We start from the raw sequence: 14,136 nt of genomic DNA, 5'->3' as shown, positions 1-14,136 counted from the left end.
AATTGGAAAATAAAATGACATTTAAATAATTAATGCATTTTAATTTATCAGTACTTTAATGGAGTTAAGGTTTGATTTGTCCTGTACAAACTTACATGCTAATTCTCCACAGGTTGGCGTAGATGCTCGAAGAGAACTCATTGAGATTGTATGGCAGGCAAGCGAAGGTAAGAGAGGATTCGAGCCTCCATAATGTCCAATTCGAGCTTTGGCAAATAAAATTCTATTTGCCGAAGCATCTACGCCGGAGCTCTCCGACGTGTTGACGAGGATGGTGATGCCAAAATGGTGACGAATAAGATAATGGATGTGAGACATGTCATGTGAAACAATTTCGATGAAATGGTTGTAAGGGATGAAGTACAGTAATTTGGACACTAACATGAATAAATATGCATCCATGTGAGAAATGATAACTCATTTTGTGTGCTTAATTATTCTAATCTCAAGGGCTTTTGCTTAGAAGTAATCAAAAATTTCAATAATTTTTTATTATTAAAGATAATATAAAAACAATTAAAGATTTTGGTATAAATAATATAAAAGATAATTTTATTTTAAATATTAAAAAATTATAATTTAATTATAATAAAATTAATTAACAATAAAACTATATGTACATTCTTTTAAGTATATCTATATATAAGAATAAATATAATAGAGTAAAAATGTGACAATCCACTCAGATATAACAAATTAGGTAACGTTATTAAGCTTTTATTTGCATATTGATAACGTTATTCTCAATTACTCTAATAAATACAAATGAGAGAGAAAAGAATAGTCTAATACGAAAATAATCTTTAAATTATCATTAGTTAAAATTTTTTTTTGAGTTAGAAATTTCATCCAAACTGAATCATCAATTAGAATCGAATCAATTATATTAAATAATTAAAAATTTAAATCTAATAATTGATGTTATAACAATTATAAATTATAAATTTAATCTTAGATACCTTTCGCACATAAAAACCTCTATTACTATTTAAACTATTACGTGAAAACTTTTGTTTGGGTTTTATTTGAGAAAATAGGCAATACTCTTTCAAAAGATCCTGAGTACAAAGGTACCATAAATGTGGAACGGAGTGGACGTAAAGTGAAAGTGATAAAGTTGGGTTGAATATAAAATTATATTCGAATTGAATTTATTCAAATTTAAATTTAAACTCGAAACGAGTTACTTTAAGTAAATTTGAACAAGCTTGAGCTCAAGCTCGAGCCAATATTTTTAAGCTTGAGTTTGCTTGTCAAAGTTTGTAAATTAAAATTTTTGATACAAAATGATGTTGTTTTGGCCAATATATATTAAAAAAATATTATTTTAATAATGAATTAATTAAAAATTATAATTCAAAACGAATAGAGTCAAACTCGAGCTAAGTTCAAACTCAAACATAATGATTTATTGAGCTTGATAAAGTTGGGTTGAGTACAAAGTTGATTCGAATTGAGCTTATTCGAATTTAAATTCAAACTCGAAAGGAGCCAACTTTAAGTAAACTCGAGCAAGCTTGAGCTCAAGTTCGAGCCAATATTTTTGAACTTGAGTTTGCTCATCAAAGTTTATAAATTAAAAATTTTGATACAAAATAATATCGTTTTGAATAATATATATTAAAACAATATCGTTTTAATAATAAATTAAATAAAAGTTCGAATTTAAAACGAGTAGAGTCAAACTCAAGCTAAATTCAAGCTAACGCATAATGAGCTTAATGAGTTTGAACTTAAACTCGAACTTTATTATATATAAATTAAATTAAATTTAAATTCAAATAAATTCGAATTTGATTCAATTACAATCTAACAATAATTAAACCCTTGATCAAGATTGAATTACAGTGACATTACTTGGATTTGGGGTAGAGTGTACTATAAGAATACTGTATTCATTAATTACAGGTCGGCCATTTTGAGGCCATTAAAGTGCAAGCTTAATAATTTAGCATCTCTACTACAGTACTACTCAATCCAAACTTCTGACCATCTTCAGTCTCACTTCATTATTAATTTTATTTTCTTTTCCTCCAAACACACCCTCTTCAACTGCGCGTACACAGAAAGACTACACTCTGTGTCTTTCAAACCTTTTCAAATATATACCTCGAGTGCGTGTTGTACACGCTCTGTCCTCCTCACCTGTCCCTTTCATCACCACTTATGTAAGAAGCTATACACGTGGACCCCACCTCATCGTTTTCACTAGCTGTGGTTTTCACTGAATCGTCAAAACTTTTTATACTTTATTTTTGTTAGTGTTGTAGTTTTTCTGAGATTTATTTCGAACAAAGAGAGCAGCGTCTTAATTGCAGAGAGACTTGTAGGCTTTTTGTGTTTTTGGGTTCGGGCTTCTGGAAAGAAACTCGAAAAGCCAAGTGTATTTGTTTTGTTTCTTCTGCTTTTCCTTCTTTTTTTTCAAGCTTCATTTCTTATCTTACCAGATTCGCTTTCATTTTTTTTTTTTGGCTCTTTTTCCAGGTAACTCTCTTTGTCTTTCTCTTTAGAAAGTCTCAAGTTTACTTCAAAAGAGATTTTTTCAATCATTTTTTTAGTCTTTCATACTTCTTTTTAATTCTTTGCTTTTTGGGCAGGTAGGGGAGGTTGTTTATGATTGAATCTTTGTTTGAACGTCTTGGTTCATGAATTTCTAGGGCTTTTTGTTTGTTTGACTCTGATTTTTTTTTTCAATGTTTGGACTTTTGTAAATGTCTTTGTTTGGAGCGTTTAATTATGTGATTACAGGTGGTTGTTATGTTTGACTGTTATGATTTGGTTTAATATTATCTTTTGACCTGAAAAGTCGTGCTTGGACTCTTAAAAGTTTGATTTTTATTTTTGTTTTGGCACCAACTGGATGCTTCTTATTGGAATGTAAGTTGATATGATCTTACATGGCGATTGTGTAGTTGAGCTGAGTAGTCTTACATGCTGCTTTACATAGTGGATTTGGTTTTTGTATCTAGTTGAAAAACCGCCCTTTAGACTGTGTTTTGATTCAATTTATTTGTGGTTTGAATGAGTGAATTTGGTTTAATTTCAGTTGAATTAGATCAATTTGTTAATTATTGCTTCTAATTTGACGGCATTTAAAGGATGCGGCTGCTTGGACTATTTCTAAGTTACATTGCAAGTCTAAATAATTAGGAAGCTCCTAGAGTTTTTTTTTTTTTTTTTTTTCAACTTTGTTGCTCTGGTTATTTTATTTTTGTCTTCGGTATTTCTGATATTGGCATTTTTCTCTTTTGCTGTTGTTGTATGAAGCTTCAAGTTGTTCTAAGCTCGTAATTTACTCAGAAAAAGCTTTTTGTACCATATCAGTGATATTTAAGACGAGTTTTATTCCTTATTTGGAGATTTAGTAGTTAGAGGTTATTGTAGTGAAAATGGAACAAAGGGACGTAGAGAGCTGGAAAGAATTGGCGAAGAAGATGCTTCCTCCAGGTGCTTCTCTACCTGAAGATTCTTCTCTTGATTACTCAATAGCTATGGAGTACAAGGGTCCTCTGGTTCCTTATGATGTTCCTAGAGTTGAACCCCTCGATGTGAACACTTGTACAATTCCAACCTCAGAACCCCTTTCCGAATCACAAAGATTAGTTGCTAATGCAAGTGCCCCAGTGTTTGAACCAATTCCTCTGCCAGTATCTCATATAGCTGGTGGTGTCACAGGTTCACCCACTCAGAGTCCAAGGTTATCAGCAAGCTCAGAGTCAGTAGTGTCTGTCTTGCAAAACCCTGATTTTTCTTCGGCCTCACCTTCGGCTTCTCCTGGTTCCATTCACAATCCTCCAAGTAACCCTCCAAAGCAAGTGAATGAAGGAAGGAGGGTGCAAGTTGTTACATTTACTACCATTGATAGATCTGAGAGTAAAAAGGTTGATGCTGAGGGACCAGTTTATCCTGAGTTTGTTGGGATTTCAAAAGAAAAGAAAAGAAAGAAAAGAAGGGTTTGTTATCGTTGTGGAAAAGGGAAGTGGGAAACTAAGGAGTCATGTCTGGTCTGTGATGCAAAGTATTGCAGTAACTGTGTACTTCGAGCAATGGGATCGATGCCAGAAGGGCGTAAATGTGTGACATGCATTGGTGAGCCAATTGATGAATCAAAACGATTAAAGTTGGGTAAGCATTCAAGGGTTTTAACCCGGCTGCTCAGCCCCTTGGAAGTTAAACAGATTATGAAAGCAGAGAAAGAATGTTCTGCTAACCAGCTTCGGCCGGAGCAGCTAATTGTTAATGGGTTCCCCCTAAAGCCAGAAGAGATGGCAGAATTGCTTGGATGTCCTTTACCTCCACGGAAGTTGAAGCCTGGTAGATATTGGTATGACAAGGAATCTGGTCTTTGGGGAAAGGTGGGTCTATATCCAATTTTATGTGTCAAGAAACATCTTTGCTACTTTTGAAGCAGGAATTAATTTAAAAGTCTGCATGTTGATTTGACAGGAAGGTGAAAGACCTGATAAAATTATTAGTTCAAACTTAAATTTCATGGGGAAACTTAGCCCCCATGCAAGCAATGGGAACACTGAAGTTTTATCAATGGGCGAGAAATTACAAAACTAGAAAGGAGGGTGCTAAAGGTGAGGTCTTTGTTTCTTTAATTAATATCATCTCTTCGATTCATTTTCACTTGGTTTTAAGATTTCTTATTTATTCCTTGGGCTCCAAATTGTTATACCCTGACTCTTTTCTGATACACAGTATTATGCACCACCCACGTTGACCGGGTCCCAGTTTTGTTGTTTTGGGTTAACTAGAAAAGAAATGTAGTTGATGTTAATAGGATCCAACTAATAAGTGACTGTTATTTTTGTTAGGGGTTATCACATGCCCTTTTATATCAAAGTTGTATACACTATGCTTGCAACATAAGCATTTTGTTTTATAACCATTTTGAGGTTGTGAATATCGAGGAATTGTCTCCATGTTCCATATTACAAGTGCTTAGCCTATAAAGTTTGGTTCTTTCAATTCTCTAAAAGTGATACCTGTTTTGTTTTTATTTCAGCTAGCCAATGTACAGTGCCCACGTGACACACACTTTTGGGTTTATGATGATGGTCGTTATGAGGAAGAGGGTCAGAATAACATTAGGGGAAACATCTGGGAGAAGGTATGTACTGGAGAACTCCTTGTTAAAATCTGCACAAAGTGTAAATTTAGGTTGTGAAAAGTCGATACATTTTGGATTTTCTCTTTGCTAGACAGGCAACGACACGGTTTGTCTGTACCTTGTTCTCTTTGCCTGTGCCCCATGGTCAATCTCATGGACCAAGAGATCAGGCTAGTAATTATACCACTGTGACAAATTATCGGGAGCAGAAAAGGGTTCAGAAGCTGCTTCTTCTTGGGATTCATGGCTCTGGGACCAGCACAATTTTCAAGCAGGTATGTGCCTTCTTATTTGCTGCTTTTACTGGAGCCTTGCTTTTTCTTACAGTTTTTAGTAGTAATTGCAATCTCATGGACTTAAGATGTGCACCAGTTATATGACAGTCAGAGAAGATTATACTACATAACACAGTCTTGATATTTCAATTGCTATATAAACTATTTTGATTCTAGTTTTGCTGACGACTTTGAAGAATTATTGCTATCCTATTGTATGATCCCAACAGTCTAAACTGCCATAAGCACTTTTCATGTGTATATTAGAAATGTTGGTAGCCAAGATATATGAACACTTACATATTGTGAACTTCTAATCAAGCTTAGGTTTCTCTGTTTGCAATTCATGCAGGTTTCTATATTTATATCTATATTTTAACATTACTAATATTTCATATTATTAATTTCCACTGAATTTTCTCATGGATATTGGACCATAATAAATTATTTGTTAAGTTGCTGCACAAGCATTTTCTCAACGTCCTTTTTATTCCTCCACTGGAATTATATTTATTTCAGTGTTTTGTTTATGTAGACAATAATTTTCTTTTTCTCATAATTTCTCATTCCACAGGCCAAATTTTTATATGGGAACAATTTTAGTGTGGAAGAATTACAGGATATTAAGTTAATGATACAGAGCAATATGTATCGATATCTCAGCATTTTGCTAGATGGACGAGAGCGCTTTGAGGAGGAGGCCATATCTAAAATGAAAGCACTAGGTTCCCATGAGCAAAATTCTGAAGCAGGTAATATTGCAAATTTATATATTTCCTAGTGCATGTTAAATTGACTGATAAGTAATAATATTCCTCGTCAGCCGCAACTTATAAATCAAACAAGAACAAAGATTTTGTCTCATTTTTTTTTCCACTTCTTTCCTCTTTCTGGTTATATTACAGGAGAGCAGATCTATAATCAGTCAATTTGGCTCTAAAATTATTAAGAATCATACATTGTTAACATCTGGTTAAAACTACTCCTGCAGAACTGTCTGTACATTTACATTTATCTTCTATGATATCATAGTATTGAATTCAAATATAACCAAAAACTTTGCTATAGAGTTTGTTTGTAATAGTAATATTCATAAACCTTTCTGTGTTTGGAAATTCTTTTGCTGATAGATAACAACTTCTGATGCAAAATGATTTGTGAAATAGGATATTTTGTTATAGTTTCAATTCTGCCTTGGCTTGCATGCTTGTAAAGATTTCCATGAAAAAAAGTCAAATCACTATAGAAGTGGAAGTCTGTTTGAAGCTTAAGACAGTGCATGATGAGGTTCATCAAAGGTAGTTTTATGAACTGAGTAGACATCCCAGTTTTCATTTTTGCAGCCCTGCCTACTCCATCAATTTTCATTGGTCCCTTTCTGTTATTTATTTCTCTTTCTTAACTTTTTTTCCAATATCGAGCTGACCTTGGTTTAGCTTTATCTAATTTGGAGGAATTGCAAAACTGTGTAAATATTATTGTACTGGAGATATGTGAATGGTAGCACAAGCTCTCAAGTCAAATGAAACTCTTTAAGTGTAAGAACTGTCTATACTTTTTAAACCAGAGTATAGTGCATGCAGTTTTAATGGCATGAAAATTTTGTTTTAGTAAACTGCAGCAATGGATGTGATTCTGACCTTGGTATTGATGTCTAGGCAAATTGCAATTATTAATAGCTTATGATTCACCATGTTTACATGTCTCATGTCTCTACATTGACACGGAGTGGTGGACATGGGATCTCATAAAATTAAGACGTGGACATTTTGTGTATATGAGCACATCCATTTTATTTGTAATTTCAAGAATATATAGTATATTATATATTATGTTTTATTTGCTTTAAAGAGTCTTTGCTTCTGAAAGAACACTATAGTTTATACCAAATTTTGTATAGCACCCTTGATTTTTCCTGAAATTGCTAGTTCAAGATACATGAGTGGAGACTACTGTTGTATTCTTGAGTGTTTCAGAGCAAATTTTAATATAAGTGGTACAAATCATAGTTGTGAGCATGTTTATACATCATATCATGGTAGTTTGGAGAAGCTTTAGTTAAGTAATTGGTGGTTGGGTTTCGAGACATTATAGTTTCAAAGTGTCGTGTTACTCAAGGTTTTTTATTTCAATTCAGGCAGATACTTTGAGGCAGAAAACTACATCAACTTTAAGTATTTGGTGATTAAAAAAGTAAAGTATCAATATCCCAGGAAAAGATAGAAATTTATTTGAAATTATGAAATTTGGAGTGTAAATTTGTAAGAGTATAAGCAGTAACATTAATGTTTTATCGAAGTCATCACATTGTTATTTGAAATTATGTTTGGCTTTTGCCTTGTAATAGACTTTCTTACATTATTCCATCACATGACAAGTAATGCGGCCATAGTTGGTTAAGTTGCTGACTTTGCATGCTGGAAATTTTCGAGAATAACATACAATCTAGTTACAATTACTGTCAAATCTATGTGTGATATGAAGAGTTTGTTCTTTTTGTTTTTGTTCCTTCTTTTTGCCATTTGCAGTCTAATATGATACTGCACATAATCCTGTTGAAATTGTGAAAGATAGCAATCCAATTGCTTGACACAATTTGTGTTTCCAGTGTGTAATACATTACCTAAATCTTATTTCAGGTGGAGCAGTTGAACCCAGCGAATCTAGTCAGTGTATCTATTCCATCAACCCAAGGTTGAAGCATTTCTCTGACTGGTTGCTTGACATTATAGCCACTGGAGATTTGGATGCATTTTTTCCAGCAGCAACACGTGAGTATGCTCCTTTAGTTGATGAGGTTTGGAAGGATCCTGCCATACAAGAAACATATAGAAGAAAAGATGAGCTCCACTTCCTCCCAGATGTTGCAGAGTACTTCTTAAGCCGGGTATATTCATACTGCCTTGGCATTCAATATTTACCTATATAAGCTTCACAATTGCGAACATTTACCATTGCTGTTTGTTTAACTTAATAACACTTATCTTCAATGGGACAACCTGAGCTCATGTGGAAAGCCTTCCACCAATCTTGTTTTTCTCTCCTCATTGTGGAAATATTGCTCTTTCAGCCTCATGAGCTTAAACATGTAACCTCTCCCTTGACCCTGTAATCATGAGTAGGTGATATGGCTCTGGGCCTATGGACCTGGCCTTTTCTGGAACTCATGTCTTCTATTTGTTACCATTCCCTGTCTGGGAATTAATTGTGTGTTATTTTGCTGATGTGTTTGTTCTTTTGTCTGTTTGTTTTAGATTCTTAGGCATGCTTTCTGCAATTTAGCTTTTGAGTTCCATGTCTTGGAAAGAAATTATCTGTTATTGTATGGTTTCTCTTACCCAATTAAAGTTTATATCGACTGAGGGGATTATCTCTGGTGGACCGATTTGGGGGAATTAGAGTTCTTTACTGGCTACTGAGTGTTCATGATGCGATTAAGGCTTCTATAAGAATGATTTGTTCATAAAGTTGTGCTTTATATCATATTTGGAGCTTTTCTAAATTGTTAAAATTTTGCTTCCCTTGTGTTATGATATTGCTTAGAGAATATTTTACTTAATATATAGGACATCAGCAAAGGTTGTTAATAGAAATTATTTGAATTGGTGCCAACATGCTTTTTTCAAATGCTGGGACTTGGGCATGAGTCCCAGCATTTGCAAATCATGGTATAACACCTTAAGATCACAAGTTTCATTTGTGATATATTGTAAATATAGATATATTAAAACAGTGTTGTGGTGTGGTCCAACCTGTCAGATCGCGAAGGACCCTGGCAGGGCCTTTGACTGGGTCAAGACCTTATTACATTGGTTATAAGTCAAAATGTTATACCCAATTATTCGGTCTTAGGGACATAGTGTTCTGCGTGATGAGCTCTATTTGGCAGAAATGATATCCCAGTGCTACTGGATTGACTCTAATATGTCAGTGTTCCAAGATTGTCTGGATGATGACTGGGCTTTAATAAACTTAGGTTTACATTCTCAATGTTAAATGGATTAATGATGTGCAATTTTATTTTTCTTTCAGGCTGTTGAAGTGTCAAGCAATGAATATGAACCTTCGGAACGTGACATTCTCTATGCAGAAGGCGTTACCCAAGGAAATGGCCTGGCCTTCATAGAATTTTCACTTGATGATCGTAGCCCAATGTCTGAAACCTACACAGACAATCTGGAAGCTCCAGCTCAGCAGCTGACCAAGTTAGTTTTTGTCATAGTCATAGATGAGAAATTTGTTCTCACTAGTACTCTGTTTGTAGCATTCGTATTGCAACAACACCTAAAGCTCAGTACCATTCTTTTCAAATGGGGATTAAGTTGTGCAAAAAACTGTCATTCTGTTTGAGATAGCTTCGATTCATAACTAATGTACCTAAATTCTGCCCCCTTGCAGCAGGATTAACCATAAATTATATTAGAATTCTAAACTATATTCTTTTGTCTGGTATTCTTTCAGATACCAACTTATAAGGGTTAATGCGAAGGGGATGAATGAGGGCTGCAAGTGGGTGGAAATGTTTGAAGATGTTCGGGTGGTAGTCTTCTGTGTCGCACTTAGTGACTACGACCAAATGTGGATTGCTCCAGAAAGTAATGGGAGTGGAGCCTTGCTTCAAAACAAGATGATACAAAGCAAGGAACTTTTTGAGACAATGATCAAGCACCCATGCTTCAAAGACACCCCTTTTGTGTTAATACTCAACAAGTATGATCTTTTCGAGGAAAAGGTAAATCGCTCACCTTTAACTACTTGTGAGTGGTTCAATGATTTTAGTCCAGTGCGGACACACCACAACAACCAGTCATTAGCCCATCAAGCCTACTATTATGTTGCGATGAAGTTCAAAGACCTTTATGCTTCTCTTACCGGCCAGAAGCTCTTCGTCTGGCAATCTAGGGCAAGGGATCGAGTGACAGTAGATGAGGCATTTAAATACATAAGAGAGGTTCTCAAATGGGCAGAGGAGAAAGAGGAAAACTACTTTGGTGGAGCTGAGGATTCATTTTACAGTACAGATGTGAGCTCCTCACCCTTTGGTAGGCAATAGTAAAATGCTAATGCCAATGCCATGCTTCTAAATTCTTAATTTGTATTCTATTCATACATCAATTTTAAGATGTAGAGTTGCATCTTGTGTTGGTCCAATTATGATCCAACCAATGATAGAAATTTTATGTGTCCTAAAGTTGCCCAAATTTAATTGTTCTGTTTCATTGCATAGATGTATGTCTCTTTGTGCAGTCTACATTTTGTTTTTATGAGGGTTTCCTTCTTATTTTGGCAAATTTGCTTGTACCTCAGCGTCTAAATCAATCTTCACCCATCTGTTGTTCTGCAGATTAGCAAGCTTTCTGATCAGTTTGACTTCATTTTGGGCCATGTATGACCGCCATAGATCATCTTTTATCTGTATAATCTGTTATTTATCTAGATTTCGAGGCAGATAAAGATAATAATGCTTAATATCTTTTATCTGTATAATCTATTGTACTGCAGATTAACCAAGCATGAAGCATGTGCAGTGAGTTTCCGCAATTTCTATTATATTAACCTCTAGAATTTAGATAAAAGATGATCGGTATTTTTATGGAATCACAATAGGTGTACTCATAATTGTGTGGTTAGAAAGAGAAGTATCTGCGGGAATCCAACAACGGATTGGGCCTGAATATGCTAGCCCATTGGGAATTCTTCAAGCTTTAGCCGATGGGACAAAACTACCTTTGAAAGAGAATCTTCTTCCATCTAGAGGAAATACTCGGTTATTCAGTATTGGACCATCTCTAGCAGTCATATCAATTCTACTAAGTTATTCAGTAATTCCTTTTAGTTATCATCTTGTTTTAGCTAATTTCAATATCGGTATTTTTTTATGGATTGTCATTTCAAGTATTGCTCCTATTGGACTTCTTATGTCAGGATATGGATCAAATAATAAATATTCCTTTTTAGGTGGTTTGCGAGCTGCTGCTCAATCGATTAGTTATGAAATATCATTAATTTTATGTGTTTTATCAATATCTCTACGTGCAATTTGTTAAAACAAAAACTCTTCTTTTCCCTATGCTTTTCCTTCAAAAAAAAAAAAAAAAATTAATAGATATCTTCATCTTTTTATTCATTTATTTCTTCTTTAGGTTAATAAAATTAATTAGGTAGTTATATATGAGTGAAAGAAAACAACTTCGAAATTTGCAGTAAAAGTGGGTTGAGTCTCATTTCCTGTGTACAAGAGTTAAGGTTAAGCTGAAGTAAACAAACATGGAAGAAGCCCTTTACCCCGAGATTGGTTGATTGGTTATCCTGGCTTGAAGCGGACTCAAAGGATCAATCCTATGGAGTTTTTACTATTGTTTGTATGTATTACAATACAAATATTACAAAAGGGGGATTAAAAAAAGGATGGGTGAGTAGGAAGGAACACCAAAAAAACACACAAAGGATTAGTAATGGAAATTATGTAAATTATCTAAAAGGATACTTCTGCATATCATAAAAAGAATACTAATTGGGGCTTTAAATTGGTAGAAATGATCTACTCCCCACAATTCCGATCCAGAGTATGCTCCTATCCACTGATTAAAGAAATGACTATCGGGAACGAAATAATATTAACCTCTAGGATTATTATACTTTGAAAGTCGAACTTGAATCTCAAAAATTGTCTTCAAAGTACAATCAACTTAGACTCTTGCTTAGGTTGATGATAGTGGACATCTACTCAAAGATACCTTTGATATGTATAGGATTAATGTTTGTATTAAAGTTCAGACAAAACTGGACTGAACAACATTTCAATCTAACTATGATCACAGATTTTATTAGTTGTTGATATAGCTCATAAATGGATTCCAATTTCTTCCCAAGATCATCAACTATATTATTTTAGGAAAGGGATGGACGACAACAATGAAATTTGTCTCAAAATGTTTTTATTGTCTGGAATTAGTGGGGATTGCAAGCAGCAGTCATCAATTTTCATGATTCAATCAATCAAAAACCAAAATGAAAAGAAAAATCACCGGCACAAGGCGACATCATTTTTCATTCTTCAACATTTTCATGTTCTTCTCCCTCTTCAGTTTCAGAGGATAGATTTGGTTCAGAATCTTCCTCTTTGTTTTCAACGCATTTTTCTTCAATTAATTCGTCATCACTGTTGTAAATGAATCTCGTGTGCTTTCCAGTTATCTTCTCGTTGTTCACATTAATCTTGCTCATTTCTTCACATAGTTCATCGACCAACTCAGAGTATTCTTCTTCCTCTTCTTCGTCGTGGGCACTTGCATTCGCCTGAATGGACCACTCAGAAGAAGACTCCTCCTCATCTACGCATGGGGATTCCGAAAAAACTTCCGATTTCTCGGAGAAATCCGTCAGCAAAGATCGAGTAAGTATATTCTTTTCAAATTCGATACTCTCTTGTTTATTTCCCTCGATCATGTTGCTCACAACCTGACACATTAGAAACCATCAAGAGAAGTTCTCTAAGAACAAGCAAGAATATCCATAGATACTGTACCAAACCTTAGAAATGGATTGAAGCTGAGCCAATGAAGAAGGGTTGACAATGACAGAATCAATTTCATCCTCAGAAGTATTCAAGACTTGAGGGGTGTTAGCCGGAGTCGGCGCAAGAAGTCTTAAGGGGGAGTTGATCATGCCTTGAAGTTGAAGAAAAGGACGACTCTCAATGGGGAGTTTTGAAAGCTCAGCCTCTTCTTCAACCTTTTGAAGAAGAGTCTTGACCTGACACCGCAGCAAGTTCTCTCCAGAGCCGGGTGTTCTATTAATCTTGGCTCTACTGATTCGTTTCTTGGTTATGGCCGATGATGGAGTCTCTAAACCCCCAGTTGCCAGCCCAATGATGGGCGAATCATTTGTTACATCAATCAAAGCAGATCGATCTTGCTGCTGCTGCCGTGACTTCAAAACACCTTTTCAGAATCTTCAATCTTCCCTGTAAACAAACAAAGAAACAAAGAAAGGGTCAATCAAAGTTGAAGAAATCAATCAAGAAATGAATCAGAATTGCAGATGAATGAATCACTCACTGGGAATATCGTTGTTTGATGCAGAAGCAGCCAAGGCCAAAGTCTGGGACCTGGTGACTCTTCTTGCGGATGATGGGGTCTCCATATAGCTTAACAAAGTTGCAGACGAAAAGGAGGAATAGAGAAAGGGAGAGAGATCGAATGAAAAGGTGAAGCCGAAAATGTGTATAAGAAGGAAACTTCAGAACGGTAATATGACCGTTAAGGCCTAAGCTCTCAGAAAACTAGCCGTTGGAATTTTTTTCCTTTTCGGAATCATGCATGTCTTCGGTTCCAGTCTGTACGGTTCATTTGTTCTGGCCCATGGGCCATGGCTTTGGTTTTAGCGCGCTTCTAATGGAATTTTGGGCGATCTAAACAGTCCCCACTTCTTTCTAATTTGGCTCCTAGTTTTGCGCCACTTTTTATATTTACGATTTAAATATAATATATTAAAAAATATTTAAATAATCAATAGAAGTTAGAATATATAAAAATATTTTTAATTTTAACCTAACACAACATATTCAATGATTAAAAAGGAATAAAATCAATATAATCCAAACAAAACTTATTTCCTTATGTTATTATAAGGTATAATAGGAAAAATATTAATTAAATTACTATAAGGTATAATTAAAGAAAGAAAATATGTTATGTGTCACAACTATTTTCAATTTGTATCCAGAGAATTTTTATACTCAAA

General features: G+C 34.7%; 3 protein-coding genes across 3 annotated transcripts; 2 read left to right on the top strand and 1 right to left on the bottom strand.

Moving 5' to 3' along the window:
* Positions 1-2,252: 2,252 nt before the first annotated feature.
* On the top strand, positions 2,253-10,617 carry LOC123196417 (extra-large guanine nucleotide-binding protein 3-like). The gene is given in 10 exon segments (XM_044610437.1): positions 2,253-2,484; positions 3,385-4,355; positions 4,447-4,534; positions 4,537-4,583; positions 5,012-5,116; positions 5,212-5,391; positions 5,966-6,143; positions 8,031-8,278; positions 9,424-9,596; positions 9,853-10,617. Coding segments are annotated over 9 exon segments (2,577 nt in total). The 5' UTR covers positions 2,253-2,484; positions 3,385-3,389; the 3' UTR covers positions 10,445-10,617.
* Positions 10,618-10,779: 162 nt separating this feature from the next.
* Positions 10,780-11,782, top strand: LOC123196525 (NAD(P)H-quinone oxidoreductase subunit 1, chloroplastic-like). Its single transcript, XM_044610590.1, has 2 exons — positions 10,780-10,806; positions 10,962-11,782. The coding sequence occupies exons 1-2, from the start codon at positions 10,780-10,782 to the stop codon at positions 11,436-11,438; spliced, it is 504 nt and encodes a 167-aa protein (XP_044466525.1). The 3' UTR covers positions 11,439-11,782.
* A 530-nt stretch (positions 11,783-12,312) lies between these two features.
* LOC123196418 lies at positions 12,313-13,605 on the bottom strand. The gene is given in 3 exon segments (XM_044610438.1): positions 12,313-12,852; positions 12,925-13,357; positions 13,448-13,605. Coding segments are annotated over 3 exon segments (933 nt in total). The 5' UTR covers positions 13,537-13,605; the 3' UTR covers positions 12,313-12,441.
* Positions 13,606-14,136: the final 531 nt, after the last annotated feature.

Source organism: Mangifera indica, chromosome 14 (genome assembly GCF_011075055.1).
Source record: "Mangifera indica cultivar Alphonso chromosome 14, CATAS_Mindica_2.1, whole genome shotgun sequence".
Lineage (NCBI taxonomy): Eukaryota > Viridiplantae > Streptophyta > Magnoliopsida > Sapindales > Anacardiaceae > Mangifera > Mangifera indica.
The sequence above is the reverse complement of the archived record's forward strand: the minus strand, read 5'-3'. Positions and strand labels throughout refer to the sequence as shown.

Excerpts from the sequence above, each read along its gene's own strand:
- LOC123196525 (XM_044610590.1), top strand. The coding sequence starts at position 10,780 with ATGACCGCCATAGATCATCTTTTATCT. Across the intron at positions 10,807-10,961 it reads CCATAGATCATCTTTTATCT|ATAAAAGATGATCGGTATTT; the intron begins GTATAATCTGTT and ends TCTAGAATTTAG.